The sequence below is a fragment of the Dunckerocampus dactyliophorus genome, chromosome 2, assembly GCF_027744805.1.
Source record: "Dunckerocampus dactyliophorus isolate RoL2022-P2 chromosome 2, RoL_Ddac_1.1, whole genome shotgun sequence".
NCBI classification, from domain to species: Eukaryota; Metazoa; Chordata; class Actinopteri; order Syngnathiformes; family Syngnathidae; genus Dunckerocampus; species Dunckerocampus dactyliophorus.
In genome coordinates this window covers 1917961-1935689 of record NC_072820.1, presented here as the reverse complement: position 1 = coordinate 1935689, position 17729 = coordinate 1917961, and the positions used below count along the sequence as shown (strand labels likewise).

Below are 17729 nucleotides of genomic sequence, written 5' to 3'. Positions count from 1 at the left end.
GACGCTCCTTGTGTACGTTGGTGATCAACATTATCCTTCAAATGGCAACCGTGATCGGAAGAAGACAACCAGTGTTTGATTTACTAGCATTAGTTGTTTTCATGCCTGCTCCGGAAGTGACTTTCTTCAGGCTAAATTGGCTAAAATCGAGATTTTGTTTGTAAAACCAAACCAGATGAATGTGGGTGGGATTTTTGTACCGTGCTGGACTTTATCAGCACGATTCCCAACCTCCTGCACTCTCCTGCGTTGCCTCGTTACTTTTATTTTGCGGTTTTACTGCAATTTCTCTGACTTTGTGGATTCTTTCCAGTCATTCTGAATATGTGCAGTACGGAAGGTGGCGGCTGTCGTTCATTACCTGCGAGAGAAGCGCTGGCGTGAATGAAATGACACAAGGTTGTTACGCACGGTTGAGCGGAGTGTGCTGTGGGTTGTGACTTTTGGATTATGTTGAGTCTTTGTGTTTCATTTCTTTTATGAATTGTGCGTGTTATCACTCAGGACATGCGAGAAGCGATCACATTGCAGTCATTGTATTGACGCGGCTACGTCGCTAACGTCCGGGTCCTGCGTCACCACAGGCGAAGTGTGCCGTGGCCGTGCGCTAACACCACCCAGACGCGCTTCAGGTGTGAAGTGGCTCAGGCACGGTACAAGTGTAATGGTGTGCACCGATCACCACTCAATGAGAGCTGAGCAGCGCTAGCCGACGAGCTAAAAGCCCGAACTGTCAACTCGTCGCCAATGTTTACCAACGTAGTTTGGCACAGCTGCACCAGCTGGCGTCCGCTGCACCCCACTACAGGTCGTTCTGGCTCGCTACATTCAGATGCGGCCAGACGTAGACGAACAAACACGGCTCGGGGCCGCTTGACTCGCCCGGACGCGTCCGTCATGGCACCTCGCCGCGCATCAGTGAGGCTCACAAACGTCAGCTTTACTGCGGGATTCGGAATCACGCGAGCAGATTCCTGCATGCTCTTCTCCTGCGCATCTTCACGGCTCTCCAATCAAATTAGCAGAAGGCGACTGATTGGTTGACCTTCATATTGATCCGCGTGACCTCTTGCCGTCCTTCCCACAGATGTCACGCGTCTTCTGGGATAAGCAGGCGGGAAAACCCGCAGGAATAGCAGCGTCTTCGCCGGCACAAAGAAAGATGACGGCGTGCAAGTTCAATGGGAGCAAGCATTTTGTTAGCAGAGAGAGTGCACGCCGCCTTTGCCTTCACTTTGCGGGTTGACGCCGGTGAAAATTTGGTGATGTTGAGAAGCACACTGCTTGTTTACGCTGTGGAAACTCCACTCCACTCCCTCTTGACCTGTCTGTCAAACACCACGTCTGCGATTGGACGAGCTGCCGCATCAATCCATCTTGTCAATTCCTGCGTCGAGGAATCACAACGGGATAAAGCGTGAGTGCCCCCCACTCGCCTCCGAAATGAATATTACATCAATTCCAGTGCAGTCAAGCGCACCTCCGTAAGTGTGGGCTTGTCAGAGACATTCCCGACGGAATTCCCGGCCGCCGTCTTAATTGCTTTCCAAAGCGGCTCCGTCGTGTTGTCCGCTTCAGCTGTCAGCTTGTCACACGCTCCTACTTTTTTATCACCGTGTGAAGGCCCTCTTGGAACTGCAACGTTTATTATTATTTTTTTTTTTATTATTATTATTACTATGCCGGCACGTTCCTCAAAGGAAAAGTGCACTTTTTTTGTCATTTTGCCATCATCCTTATGAGAGACACACGTCTTTCTCTTTTCTGTGCGTTGTAAAGATATAAAAAGAGCTGAAAAGAGGCAGCTAAGCATGCACGTAATGGGCTGCACCTATTCAGCCTTTCTGAAAAAATCTCCATAAAAAACCTTCCATAATGTGACCTGCATAATAATTACGCCCAAGAACTACGTTACTGGCGTAGTGACACCTCACCACGCCACACCGGCTAGCTACTAGCCGGCCAGCGACTGGCTTCACCACACACTCGCTCAAGATTTTGCACAGCAGCTGGAAATGTGAATTTCTCTTGGCGACAAATATATTATCTATTTATCTGTCTTCTATGTCGCTATGTGCAATCAATGCATAAAATGCATTAAAATGTTTAAAATGACCAAAATAGAGCAAAGTCATGAATGTGCCGGTTACTAGATGGTCCCAGGATGGATATAAAACCATAAAACCTTGTTGGAGGCTTTTGGAGGTGTTTTAATAGCAGGCTTTCTAATGGATGCGTCCCATTACGTGCGTTAACTCAGTCAATACCAAAAAGGTTTTTATAAACCCGAACGCCCCATCCCAACAACGTATTTATACGTCTTTTGCGTTTGTTTTGTGCGGGAGGCAAAAAGCAACAAATTTTTGTGTCAAAGTGAAAGTTATGCTTCAAATGTATCTTTTCTTCCTGTTTTAGTCGGGAACCGATATTTTCCTGAAACTTACCTATGTTCTGCTGCCGATTACTAAAGAACGGAAAAAGGTAGAAACAAACTTTTTTTTCTGATGAAAGTCAGGAGTGTAATGTTTCTTTTGGTAGCTTTCATGTTTATTTAGCCGTAGAACACAATAATCTGTGTGCCTTGCAAGATCAGTCCAAATCGCCGGTACTGAAGGGGTTGTCTTTTGAAAAATGGCTGGGATTGACTGCGTTAACAAGCTGCCGCTCTTTTAGCCGTTTTTATATTTTATATTTAACGCACAGAAAAGAGAAAGACGTGTGTTCATGGGAAAAATTCCCCCCAAAAAGTGCAGTTTTCCTTTAATGCTCGTGAAAATGCAACAAAATTTACAAGCGCGTCAAGTCCGGCAAAAAACTCCCGTCGCCAAATTTGCCAGAGACGTCAATCGTGACAGGACGCACGAAAAAGCCTCAAGAACCCATGTTCTAAAACAGGGCCACGTCGCAGTTATGGCTGCCTTCATAGGGCCACTCGTAACTGTATATATATATATATATATATATATATGGAATATCTGATCAGACAATATTAAAGTTTAGAAAAACTCGTCAAAATGAAAGAATAAACACATTTAAAAGGAAAAAGATGACGTGCATTATTGACACACATTATTCCCAGGCCACATCTGGCCCCCGGGCCTTGAGTTTGACACCTGTGTTCTAAAACAAACAGGAAGTCGGTCATCTTGGTTTCATCTTGGCAATTTTGGGTGAAAACGAGACGTCGTATTTCAACGAACTCGTCCTAGGCGCTTTGGCCAAATGAGCCCAAATGAAAGTGACGGATAGTAGACGGATGGGCGATGTGAGATGGCCAAGGGTTTTTGTCTGTTTCGTAAGACGTGGGGGCAACAAAACTAGCGATCAATCAGACAATTGGCCACTAAACTGTAAACGTTAAGAGCTCAGTTCCACAAGGTCATCATTGGTGCATGTAACGAAGGCACACCTAGAAGCAACACATACGTGACTTCCCATGACGACGGCGTAGCGTTCCACCCCTACTACCTGGAAAATAAAGACTCTCAATTGCAACTGAACACATTCAATAAGAACGCTTGGACGCATGATGTACCTAATTCACCCTTCAAACGTCCTCCAGAGGTGACTCACGCTGCTTCCTCCTCCTAATCAATGGCGTCATCATTGATGGCTGACTTGAAACGGAACTTCCTCGCCGCTGCATCGCGGCCGCGACGTGCCTTTCAGCGCGGCAAAGCGCTCTTGATTGATTTACGCTAACGGCTAAATTGTGGCGCACGCGCACATGCCGTGTCCCTGGGAACAACAGCTCGATATTGTCAGAGGACACGCGGGCGGCTGCAGTCAAGTGTGGCGCCGGTGGGCGGCCCCCGGTCACGCTTGTGGATCTGCCGCATATCTTGTGTTTGTTCCTCTTTTGCTGTTTTTGGTACCTGGCGTCTGGTGCGAGGTCCTCACCAGGCCATAAAAGGAGGACCTCATGTTTTATTGGCGTGCCACAATTTATGCTCAATCCCCCAGGGTGTCGTTTTTTTCAGCCCTCCCACCCCCGTAATGAGAGCATTGTTGTCCCCAGAGAGGCGATTTATTGTCACTTTATGCTCTTTTACTCCCCCTCCTCTCCAATTGACCTCCAGCCCTCCCTCCCAGTGCTTTAATTAGCCATTTGCTTGGGTAAACACGTCACGGGCACGCCGTGCACGCTTTTCATACCTTAGCACTTGTACGGCGCAAACACGTGACTCGGTTTTAGGACCCCTTCTGTGCTGCTGCAGGGAATGCTGACCACAGGCAGGACAAAGACTTTAGTACCGATAAAGGATTTCCTTCAAGGTTTCACTCAACTTGCTTTAATGGCTGCCAGCTGGGCCAATGTGGATCCAATCCGGATTGCACCCCCACCCTGCATACGCACCCATTTTTGATTTTTGATCCTTTTTATATTCATTTACTCACGAATTCAAAAAGATTACAAAATGTAATGACTGGAATTGTTAACTACTAGCAGCCGTTTGCTATTTGTTCATTAAAATAAACTAGAAGAATAAAATGAGCAGTTATTGAATTATTTATGAAATTATATGAAAATATTGAACGACCAAGTTTGTTATTATTATCATTATCATTATTACTATTAGCAGTGAAATGCAGTCAAGCAGCTGTTTGTGGCATTTTTTCAAAATAAATCAACTGGAGAAAAATGTCATTCAAATATTTCGATACACGCAAGAGCAGATAAAGTGCAAAGTCAAGGTAGTAGAAATGGAGCAGTTCTGGACGCCGTTTACAGCTGTGTACATGTTGACCAACCACGGGTTTATTGCACGGTTTATTGCACGGGATATTTGGAGCACTTTTTGCTGTGGAGTCTGGCAGCTGCGATGCCCCCCCATCCTCATGTCACTAATGCAGCTCCTTGGTGCAGTGAGTGTGAGTTTGGAGGGGGTGGGAGTCTTTGTCCATCATGGAGTACAGCTTGGCCTGTCATCCTCCTCTTGCCCACCTCCTCCACCTGCTCCAGAGGACACCCCGGGACAGCGCTGGCCTTCTTTATCAGTTCCTCCAGCCTCCTCCTGTCAGCTGCAGTGATGCTGCTCCCCCAGCAGACCACGCCACAGAAGACGGCAGAGGCCACCACAGAGTCATAGAAGGTCTTCAGGAGTGCCCCCTGCACTATGGCGCTGCGTGTCTTGGCGAGTCAGTGGGGGGGTTGGGCAGAGTGTTGATCTGAGCACTGTTGGGGGTTGTTATAATAAGCCGTGACATAAAAAAACCTAATAAAATTAAGTGGAAGAGAAAATAGAATAGGAAGCGCATGCGGTAGTACTGTTGGACTGCAAATGGATGATCTTCCTCCTCGCCGTCGATGACGGCTCAGCAGGTGACGACCACCTCCTCCACCGTAATCTTAATATTCATGTGCTTCCTCGCTGCCAGCCCCCACTCCCCCCCACCATTGAACACATGAAATATTCATGACGTCTCCATGAAGCCGCCCTGCGGCATCAAGTGTTTTTAATTGAATGCTTTACTGGCTGCACTGTTTTAGACGCACACCACTGACATCGTCGAGACAATGATGATGATGATGATGATGCGAGCTTGGATGAAGAATTTATTTCACGTTTCATATTTCCTAATAGCCACTCAGCCTCTCTCAGGATACCCCACAGCAGCACAGAGGTAAAATGACGGGGGATATACCACAGAGCATTAAAATACTGGTTTTGTATTAATGCATTACAATTGTTAAACAGCTTCAAATAAGCTTTAATGGCACAAAAGAAGCTTTTGGAAATGAGCTAGCTTACTTGACATGCGACCATTTTGGGGACGCGGTGTGACCATGGCTTCTTATGGGTTCAGGCTAAAAGCTAGCTGGCTTCTGTAGCTTGTTTTCTAGAAATGAATTAAAGAAATGTAGCCAGAAGAGTTGAATTGTAACGTATGACACCCTAGTATGCATTATATTTGTTAAACAGCTTTAAAATTAGTTTTTGTGGCAAAAAATAAGCTTTTGGAAATGAGCTACCTTACCTGGCATGCTGCCATTTCGGGGACATGCGTGTCACCATGGCTTCTTTTTGTTCAGGCTAAACGCTAGCGAATTTATTGAAGAAATATAGTAAGAAAAGTTTAATTGTAAGGTTTTACAACCTATTAAAGCAATACTATAGTGAAATGGTTTTACAATGAGCTTTAATTGCAAAAAGAAGATTTTGGAAATGTTTACTTGACACACTTGTGTGTCACCATGGCTTCTTATGGGTTCAGGCTAAAAGCTAGCTAGGTTCTGTAGCTTTTTTTCTATGAATTCATTGAATAAATGTAGCAAGGAGAGTTCAGTTGTAATATTTGACACTGTATTTAGGCATTACAATTGTTCAGTGGCTTTAAAATGAGCTTTATGACAAAATAATGAGCTTTTGGAAATGAGATTGGGGAAGTGGTATCCTGAGATGGTCACATGACTACCACTCCAAAATGTTTCCTATATGTCACTTATGGACTTGTTGAGTTCAGGCAAAGCACAAAGATGTACAGGACACATTTTAGCACATTTAAAGTTGTTGTAGGTTAAAATGATGGACGCTCTCAGGCATGTGCTTGTTCTGCAGGTGTGGAGGGGCGCCATCGCCAGGATGCGGTACCGGCGCATGCGGGCGGCTGTGGTCATCCTGCGGGCCTACAGGCACTACAAGGTCAAGTCGTACGTCCGCGAGGTCAACCGGCGCTTCCGGAACGTGCGCTCCATGAAGGACCACGGCAAGCACGTCAAGTGGCCCGTGCCCCCCAAGGTCCTGCGCAGGTTTGAGGAGGCGCTCAGGAGCATCTACAGCAGGTACGCGCTTAAAAACTGGAGGCGCACGGCTGTAGACGCTAGCTGTAGTGCTCTAGCTAGCCGGGCAATTAGTGTCTAAATCCTGTAAACACACGCGGGCTTTGCCAAAATCAAGTCTTTTTCCAAAAGTTGGCAGCCTTGACCTGAACTGCAGGAGTCTGCCGAGGCCTCAAGTCTTGTTTCTCATCCACATCAGTCGCTTTGAAGCATTCGGAATTGATTTTTTTTTTTCTCCCCTCCCACCTTCCAAAGACTCTCCGCCGCCTTTCATCCTCGTGGCGCTTTGCTTCGGAGGCACACGGCGAGAACTTTCCTCCGCCGCTGGAAGTGGTCTCCCGATGGAGGAGGTTGATGTTCTTGTTGTCTTGGCTGCAGGTGGTGGGCGTGGACGCTGATCAAAGGCCTGACCGCAGAGGAGGCCCTGCAGGTGAGGGCCAAGGTGGCCTGTCTGGAGGTCCTCAAGGGCCAGAGGGCCGACCTGGGCCTGCAGCGAGCCTGGGAAGGGAACTACCTGGTGAGTAGACGCTGTCTGATGATTGGAGAATGGAAGCACAGTACAACATCAATCAATACCGCTCTGAAAAGCCAACATTACCTTTGGAAGGAATGTGACATACAAATACGTATTTCATTGTCCTAAGTCTATTATTGTTAAGTCAGGGGTGTACAAAGTGTGGTCCGGGGGCCATTTATCACCCGTGGCACATTCTAAAAATATCATTTAACAAGAAAAGTAAAAAAACAACAACAGCAGCAAAAATTGAATCATTTTACAAGAATAACGTCAAAATATTAAGAGAAAAAAAGAAAAAAATATTGTCATTCTAGTTGCATGATGATGAAATACTGAAGAAAAAAATCCTCATTTTAAAGTTGAACATTGAGAACCCAAACAAAAAGCTGTAATGTTGGACTATTAGTTTGGTGAAAACATTGTGATGATGACAATCAGGTCAACATGTTGTGGGAATAAAGTCATCATCTTATGAGAAGAATGTTGAAAGAAAACCAGCAGAAATGGGAAAAGCAGCTGTCCTTTCGTTAAAATATTATTATTTTTTCAGTTCGTGATCAATATTATTCTTTTCACAGCCAAATATGATGAATCGCTACTACACAGATTTATTTTGCGTCCTGATTGGCTAAGGGACTGTAGACCATCAATCAGTCTCCTCCATGCCATGCGTCCTGTACAGTACAGAATACGTTCAGCTTGCCTAATTTACATAACTGTTCGATCGCTGGCAGTGTGGCTCTTTAGTGCTGCGTGTTTGCAAGTTTTCTCCCTGACAAAACTCATTAAACGCTCTGCACCTACAAAGGCACATGCAGTTGCACCCAAACGGCAGAGGAAGATGCACAAAAAGTTGGAATTCTGGACATGCTGAAGGAAGGTAGAAGTTACGCAGCTGTAGGGCGCCATTACGGAATAAATGTATCTTGGGTTCATAGCATGAAGAAGGAGGAAAATAACATAAGGACGACAGCAGCAATACATTTGAACAAGGATGCAAAAAAGGCATGAACTGTCCGCAGCAAGACCACGGAGAGGCCGCCTCTGAGGCATACGTGAACAAATGTAAAGCCATCATGCAGGAAGGGGGAGTTTTTAATATGGATGAGGCTTATTTTGGAAACACTACTGCGCTTTCAAAGACCTCTGGATGTGCAACACATATATTCCCTCATGAGAAAAGTGTATAAAGTGTGTGGTGAGGAGTTTTACAGCCTTAAAACATTTCTAGTAAACAAAAACACAAATCCTGTAAACGAAAAAACATACACTTTAAATAGAAAAAAAAACATACAATAAACAAAAACATATCCTGTAAACGAAAAAATAAACGGATTTCGCTCAACACCGGTATTTCTTGGAACCTAACCCCCGCGTTCAATGAGGGAACACTGTAAGTTGTATTTTTTTGGAAAATTCGATTGGGGAAAAAGGTCTAATATTATGGGAATAAAGTCATAATGTTAAAAGAATGTTAAAATACTTTGGAAAAAAGCAGCGGAAATATCAGAAGTATTAGATTGGAAAAGAAACAATAGGAAAAAATCGTTGGAACATTTTTAAAAACACAGCAGAAATGGGAAAAAAGGTTAATAATAAAAGCTGATAAAGTTGAATTCTAATGAGAAAAGAAGTTGCGATTTTAGGAAAATAAAGTTGTAATATTATGAGGAAAATATGCTATTTTAGTAGTATAGAGTTGAAGCATTACATAATTACAAATATTTTTTTAAGTTGTATTTAATTATTTTTTTTACAGTCTAATATGATGAGAAACAAATGAAAATAAAGTTGTAATTTTTGGAAAATTAGGTTGGGGAAGAAGTTATAATATTGTGGGAATAAAGCCATAACATTACGGAATGAAAATTTACATTAGATTATTTAAGAAGAAAGTTCAACTATTTTGGGGGGGGAAGACGGAAGTTGATCCTAAAAATAGGCCTTTTTGCAGATATCACAAAGTTGAGTCTATTTTTGTTACCAATGAACCTGAACAAATGGCTTCTAGAGAAAAAGTCTGACTATTCATGCGGAAATGTTAATAAGTTGATTTGAGGGAAGCACATATGCCAGGGGAGGGGGACAGAGACGATGAAGGGCAGACTCACGTGCCCACACACCCAAGGCTATTTGAGTCAGGCCATAAGCATGTGGAGGACTTGTTTTGGAACCAAGAGGCCTCCAGCCTCCAGCAGATGACCATAGCAAGTCAGTGTGTATCTTAGCACAGAATAATGGACACAAAACATCATCTCAGTGCAATAACAACCCGCATTTTCCTCACAGTTAACAAATGTTGCGATGGAATTGCAAACGACCCAAGCGTGTCCTACCCGGCAACCGTCAAAGTGCAATGTTTGTTCACAGAAGCGAGACAGTCCCGACGGCGCCGCGTCGTTCACGCTGGTGTCCAGCGAGCTGCAGCGCAAAGACAAGTTCATGAGAGTCCTCTTCGCGTGCAACGTGCGCAAGGTGGGTGGCGGGTGCGCGCCCGGCGTAGCAGACGCTCGTGAGTTTGTGAGAGGGAATCACGATTAACGGTTGTTGTTTTCCAGATTAACCGCTTCCACAAGGCGGAGGACAGGGCCGTGCTCATCACAGACCGCCACCTGTACAAGATGGACCCCCTGAAGCAGTACAGACCCATGAAGAGCATCCCCCTCTACAACGTAGGACTCTTTCCTCCATTTGCAACCTTTACCTCAACACTTTATTTATGCTACACGGGGGAAAAAATGTGCAAAATTCCATATTTGGAATTTCAACACAATTCATTGGAAGAATTTGAATGGAATTGGAAAACAAAATAACGTAGGATATTTAGAACATTATTATTATTATTTAGAGCATAGACAACCTGTTTATGACCTTCTAAATAGGCTTTTTGACATTAGAGCCCTCTAGACATGAACTAACACCCCTATAGTCACCTTTACACTCCTATTACCCAATATAGTACACATAATAAGAGAAAATAAGACATAGAAAACCTGTTTGCAAACTTACATATATGCTTTTTAACATTATTAGAGCCTCTAGACATAGATACTCCTGTTACCCAATATAGTAGACATCCATTCATCCATTTTCTATACTGCTTCTCCTCATTAGGGTCGCAGGGGCATGCTGGAGCCTATCCCAGCTGACTTTGGGCGACAGGCGGGGTACACCCTGGACTGATGACCAGCCAATGGCAGGGCACATATAGACAAACAACCATTCACACTCACATTCATACCTATGGACAATTTAGAGTCTCCAATTAACATGCATGTTTTTGGAATGTGGGAGTACCCGGAGAAAACCCACGCACGCAACGGGAGAACATGCAAACTCCACACAGAAATGCCCAGGTCGAACCCAGGTCTTCCCATCTCCAGACTGTGACTGTGCGTCCAACATGCTAACCACTAGACCACCGTGTGGCCCTATAGTAGACATAATAAGACAAAATAAGATATATGAGGTATAGCAAACCTGTTTACAAGCTTCTAACAACATTATTAGAGCCCTCTAGACATGAAATAAGATCCCCTACACCTTTACTCTCCTATTACCCAATATAGTAGGCATAATAAGACATATAAAACAACCTTCTAAAGGTGGGTTTTAACATTATTAGAGCCCTCTACACATGAACTAACAACTCTATAGTCACCTTTACACTCCTCTTACCCAATATAGTAGACATAATAAGATAAAATAAGACATATTAGGCATAGAAAACCTGTTTATGACCTTCTAAATACGGGTTTTAACATTATTAGAGCCTTCGAGACATGAAATAACACCCCTGTAGTCACCTTTATACCCTTATTACCCATAATATAGAAGACCTAACGAGAGAGAATAAGGTATAGAAAACCTGCATATGATATTTTAAATTCATTGTTAGAGCTCTCTGGGCATGAAATAACACTACTATAGTCACAGTTTGCTCCTATGAGACAATATAATAGATATGATAAGAGAAAATAAGTCATGAATAAGACATAACATTAATACTCATACTCATACTCATTAATGTAACATTACTGACACCTAGTGACCAGCGTAGAATGCTCCATACTGTATCATCACAGCGTCATTGAATGTGTCTCTGAATGCCTTATACTTGTATTTGTATTTGACTTCATTTTGCCATTTTGATGCTTGAATGCTTCATTTCAGCAATAACAATATGTAAAATGTGCTCCACCATGCCTATTTTTGAGTAGCAGCAGGTCGTATTCAAGAATGAAACAGCAATGATTTAGTAATGAATGTATTTTTTAAACGCTGTCATGCAGTGAAGCGGTGAAATTGGAAGCGTGAAGTGATGAGGGATTATCGTACACCAGGGGCGCCAAACTTGTTTTCACTGTGGGCCACATCGCAGTGATGGTTATCCTCAGAGGGCCACTTGGATAATTCCATTTTAGAATTTTGTTAATTTCTGTCAATATTGACAACAAACACATTTAGCAAGAAAGATTGTCTTTTTAATTAAAAAAATATATTTTTTAGGTTTTTGATAGTAATATTCATTTTGTTTTTACTTTAATAAATATATTAATAGAATTTTTATTGTAAATGTTATTGTAAATGTTTATTATATTATTGTATAAATATGTGTTAAATATGAATTTTTATATATAAAATGTTTAGTTATTTAAATATATTAAGTAAAAAAAAATTCAATTACAGCATACAGTACAAATATTGAAATAAAAGTTAATATATAAAATTATTTTACAATAATATAAATAATATCATTTTACAATAGTATAAAAGTAAAATAATGAAAAATAAAGCTTAAAAAGGAAAGACAAAATTAATATAATAACATATTTACAATACATATGCAAATATTTAAAAAAAATAATACTAAAATAAGTGTCCTTTGACGTGCATTATTTCAAGGCTTTTGCGGGCCACATAAAATGATATTGCGGGCCAAATCCGGCCTCCAGGCCTTGACTTTGACACCTGTGCCGTACACGGTCAAGCATGATTCTGAAATAACTGAATTAGAGCTGTAATTCTACTTCCTGTAAAACGGATAAAACCGGGTAAAATGTTATGGAGGCGTCGCACATCTACTGGACTGAAGCCTGCGGGGTGTGGTGTTTGGTGTCTCGAGCCCGCCCCCCGTGGACGCAACAGATGGCTGGATTAGGCCACAGATGAGACGCGCGGTGGGCCACAACATTAGGCACGCGTGCGCCGCGCCAACTCATCGGTTGGAGAGAAGGACGGAAGTGCTAAAAGACACAGCGCCGTGGCATCACCAGAACCGAGATTCGCTCTGCCTGCGCCGTCTCCTCTCTCCTCCCGCCGTTGTCATGCCAACCTCCCGGGAGACGGTGTCGCCATGGTTACCGACCGGCTCAGCTGATGGCTGGTGGCGCCCGTTGCTCGTTTCCTTCTGTTTTATCTCCTCGTCATTCCCTTCCCGGTGGCCATGTTTGTTTGGGGACCACACTCACTTTAGCCCAAGAGTCAATGGTCAAAAGATGTGCTCTTCATCGATTTTTACCAAGTGGGGAGGGTGTTACATAACCTGAAAGTCTCTCCGTTAGAGGAGCAGCTCATCACATCATGTCCTCGTGGCAGCCAAACCAACAGAAGCGTGGTTGTGCCCCCAGTTACCCATTTCCCACCACCTCCACCACCAACAACATGTCCCGTCCTGCAGAGAGACAATTAAACAGATGGCGGGACAGACGAGCGGCTCTCATGGATCCATTCTGCGGCTCAGAGTGATTGAGTGGATCAAGACCAGGAAACAAATGAGAGTGTATCATTAGCCCGCTCATTAGGGGGCACGCTGCCATCAATTAGGCCTTCAATATAAATGTAAATGTCAGGGTGTCAACACCAGGCAAAGCAGGAAATCAGCTGGCGGGAGATTATGTGCCGTACAGGTGGTCGTGGTTATGAACGAGCCATTCAGAGCTTCATTTTATGCCGGGAATGAAGTTACAGCGGCGGAGGAATACGCACGGCCCGCAGCGCAAGAATGCATCGTGCGCCGGCTCGCCCCCGCTGAAAAAGAAACGTCGCTGATGAGTTCACTTTTTGCGCTTCATTATGTCTCCCAAGCAGCGGTGCGCCAAAGAAAAGGAAAGCCATCGCCACGGGGGGAAGAAATGATATTTGCTGCTCAACTGTGGCGACCATCATTACGGATAAAGATGATCTTTATTTTTTATCAACGTGAAAGCCATGTTTTCCCCCACGTGTCCATGACTTGTTTGTTTTAATGCCAGGTGACGGGCGTGAGCGTGTCCCCGGGGAAGGACCAGCTGGTGGTGTTCCACACCAAGGACGGCAGAGACCTGGTGGTGTGCCTGCAGGGCCTGGTGCCCGCCAACGAGAGCCGCATCGGCGAGCTGGTCGGCGCCCTGCTCAGCCACTTCAAGAGGTGAGAGGATGGTGGAAGGAGTCGCTTGTTTACTCTTTGAATGACACACGCAGGCTGGACAAACCCTTGGAAAAATAGGTTTCTATCAGTGGAAGGTGATGCAATAACTGCTAATCATGAGACGCTATTGTCCTTTCCTGTTGTCCTGTTGTATGATCCACACATACAAATACAGTACATGGGCCGCTTCCTCGTCAATACACAGCTCTTAGAAGGTGAGCAGGTCAAGATGAATTAACGTTGGGGGCCTGGGGGTGTAGTTAATGTCATCCATCACTGTCGGCGTGCATGCAAGTCTGATGGCGTACACTCGAATCCTTGAGAGGCAGCGTGATTGTTTTCTCACCATTGAGCCCCCCACCCCCGCAGTCGCCGCATGGAGATTTAACCTCCATGTGTCCTTCAAAGAGGTACAGCAAGTGCACGGTGGTGGGCGGTCGTCACCGTCAGAGCTTCTATCTGCGCTATTTCTGTATTTGTAAAGCCTGTGCATATTTTTTCATGCTTTTCTGGCCTTCGTTTTTTAAATAGCGCAAGTTTTTATTTTTATTTGACATTTCTCATGCTGAGAAGCTTCACTTGGCAGCCTTCTCGTGTGAGCTTTCATTCCTTTTCTGGCCCCCTGTTTGGAAACAAACCCTCTCCTCCTGCCCTGGTCTTGATGCAGACCCACCGCCCCACCCTGCCTCCTCCTCGCTCAGGAGGACATCAAATATTTAAAGCTGTGCTGCTGTTGACGACTATTTTTAGACCTCAGCCCCCATCCCACGTGTGTTTTAAAGCGCTCTCCTGTCTTATTAGCTGCTCCTTATGGGCAAAAGTGTTGGGACACGACGCATCAGTGAACAGGGGTGGCCCCCAACCAACCTCAATGAGTATGGTGTGTACACTAATAGTGTGCTAAGTACCTAATCCAAATCCATTACTGTTGTTATCGCAATTGCAATATCCACATGCTGCTGCTTCTCTCCTTTTTAACGGTGAATTGCAACCACTCCAACGCAGCCAACACTTGCATGGCTGGGCTAAAAACACCTGCTACCTTCTCCACTGTGCAATAATGAAAACTGTTTTATGTTTTCTGGCTCGCGTTCATCCCCGTGCAAGATGGCATCGCTGCATTAGGACCGTAGCGGCATAAAAGCCATGATTGGTAGGCTTGTGGAGCGTTACTTCCTGTACGTATGCGACTAGCTGACCTCCGCGAACGCCTTCTCCTTTGATTTCGGATCAACATTTGCAATAAAAGGGACTGTTCTAACGCATCAGTTTAGGTCAAGCTGCAATAAAAAAAATACTTCTCTCTTTAATTACCATTGTTTGCTTGCTATGCGGGATGCGAACAAGCTGAATAAAGTTGTGTGTGCTCATCCCTGAAGAAACGCTAAAAACAAAATCAAAATAATCCAAATAAAATGGTAAATAATAATTCTAAAAATAAATCCTAATTTAAAATAATAAAAAAAAATATATAAATAAAAAAGAAAAGGAAAAATACCAATAAAATAATTATAGGAAATATTATGTTGAAATGAACAATTAAAATAAATATATACAAAAGTTTAAAAAAAGAACAATTTAAAAAATAAAAAATATACAAAATTTAATCAAAGAAAAAATACTAATAAAATAATTACAACAAGTAAATATTAATTTCAAATGCTATATTATAATTATAATAATAAAATAAATATATACAGAAGTAATAAAAATAATAAAAGAAATGTCTAAAAAAGTACAAAAAATTATTATTTAACAAAATGTAAAACAGTAAAAGAAATAAAATTATAAAAATTAAAAACGCTAATAATTAGAAAAAAATCTAATATAATATGAATATAAAATGGTAAATAATAATTATAAAAAACACAAATATTTAAAAAATTATATAAAGAATAAAAAGAAACGTGTCCAAAGTGTGTCCCGTGGCTCATTTGTTATTGGCCCGTGGCACGATGTAAAATTGGGCCAAACAACAGCAAAAAGACTATAAAACGCAGAATGCAAAGAGAAAAAGTGATGTTGAATTTAACAAATAATAAAGCAAATATTTGTCTTTAAATACGTATCGCAGATATTTGTAATACTTTTTACAAAATAAAAAAATAGGTTCATAAAAATAGTGTGGTTTTTTTCTAGAAAGGTGTGTGTGTGTGTGCGCGTGCACGTGCACGTGCGCTGTAACAAATGAAGGTGCCGTGTCAGTGACTCAGCGACGCGCTTAATGAACCCGAGTCTTGCTTTTCTTTGACCAGATGGAACGCCACAAAGCAGACATTGATTATTTCTGCGCTGATCCCGCGTCTATAGACTCACCGGTCACTTCATTAGGTACACAATCTGCTGCGTGCCAACACAACAACTCTTGTCTTTACAAACGTAATCACAGGCTGAGGTTTTAAGGGCAGAAAGTGTTTCCAAATGACCTCTTAACCTCCTGACTGCAAGAGTCAGCAGTCCGTCCTTCATTGATCACATGATGCTGTAGGATACGGTAAGTGATGTGCACCCCGTGCTAAGTGGTGCCTTCATGTGCATATTTAAACATGGACATCTCAGCATAAAAAGTGCTTTTTAAAGGAAATGTGTCAAAGTGCATTTTAGCTTGCACTAAGAATGACACACACACACACACACACACACACACCACACACACACACACACACACAGGAAGATGAGCTGATGTGCTCTTCCTCACCAAGGTCACACTTTCTGCTGAATCAAACCTTCCTCATGGAAGTCACACTCTCCTCTCTCCCTCCCTCATTTCCTCTCCCCTCCTCATCTCCGTCTTCTTCTCCCTGTTGCCTTCATACGTCCAACTTCTCCTCTTTTCTTCCATCTCTTTCCCTCCTTCCATCCCCCCTTCTCTCCCTCGCCTGTTTACTGCATCCCCCTCCCTTGTCTTGTCCCCTCTCTCCTTCCTTCTCTGTGTCCTTGCTCCTTCCTTCCTTCCATACATCCATCCATCATCCACCAGCTGCACAGCTTCCTTGTCGTCCTCCTGCCTTTCCTCCCCCCTCCAGGCTTTGTTTTTCACCTCGCATGCACCCCCCCTGTTCTTTCTGTGGTGCTGCGGATGCAGTTGCCATGGCGACAGCTGCCTCCATGTGTGTCTGATAAGTAAGCGATCCATTAATAACCCTGCTAGCTTGCTAGTCCGTATGCACGCATGCACACTCACGGCCTACTGCATTTTGCCGCACTTTGTCAGCGTGAACGCACTCATGCGCTAAATAAATAAAGCATGTCGTCTAGGTGGAAATATCAACTTCAATATCATTAATATCAACTACTTTTGCTCTTTTTTTCCCCATTTTTGCTGGGTTTTTTTCATTTTCAAAATATTTCAACTTCTTAAATCATCTTCACGCATTTTCCTTTGGAATATTCTGACTCTATTTCCATAATGTAATAACTTTTCTCCTACAAAATTTTAAAAAGACATATTTCAGCAAAATTGCCCTTTTTTTCTCCTAATATTTTGACTTTTTTTTGTAAAATTGCAGCTGTTTTTTTTCCATTTCTACTGATTTTTTTTGTGTGTGTTTCTTGGGGTGATTTTCCAAGTCTTTCATCAAGTTTCTTTCTCCTAATTATGAGAATTATTAGGCAAAAAGAGGTGATGACACAACTGCAGACAAAGAGAAGTTACTTTTCCAGCAGTTTTAAGCCATAAAAACGGCCACAAGGTGGCTGAAGTGCATTTGATCAGAGCTCGGCATGGATCATTTGCCTGTAAAAAACACACTCGACAGCAAGGAGGGCGTGGAAGAGCGTGGAGGAGTGTAGCGGAAGGTTACGCATTGTAGGGATTTTGAACGCATGCACACACACACACACGCGTGCACACACAGTTTAGGTCCAAATGCGAAAACTGTAAATAGTTGATGGTGTTATATTTGTAAATAAATTGTTATTTGGATGTAAAACAACCCCTCTTTTTGTTGTTTATGTTGGTATAGGCGTTTAGATATTTCAGCTGTCACAAAAGCAAAAAATATTTGTGTCAAAGTGAAAGT

At 43.1% G+C, this 17729-nt stretch overlaps 1 protein-coding gene across 3 annotated transcripts in view; it reads left to right on the top strand.

The window, feature by feature from the left end:
• myo1d (myosin 1D) overlaps positions 1 to 17729 on the top strand; it is a 70179-nt gene that overhangs the window by 43159 nt on the left and 9291 nt on the right. For all 3 annotated transcript variants that reach the window (XM_054768498.1, XM_054768500.1, XM_054768497.1), the window contains 5 exons: positions 6561 to 6784; positions 7160 to 7298; positions 9669 to 9773; positions 9857 to 9970; positions 13553 to 13707. In XM_054768498.1, the coding sequence (XP_054624473.1) occupies positions 6561 to 6784; positions 7160 to 7298; positions 9669 to 9773; positions 9857 to 9970; positions 13553 to 13707 (737 nt within the window). The remainder of the gene's footprint in view (positions 1 to 6560; positions 6785 to 7159; positions 7299 to 9668; positions 9774 to 9856; positions 9971 to 13552; positions 13708 to 17729) is intronic.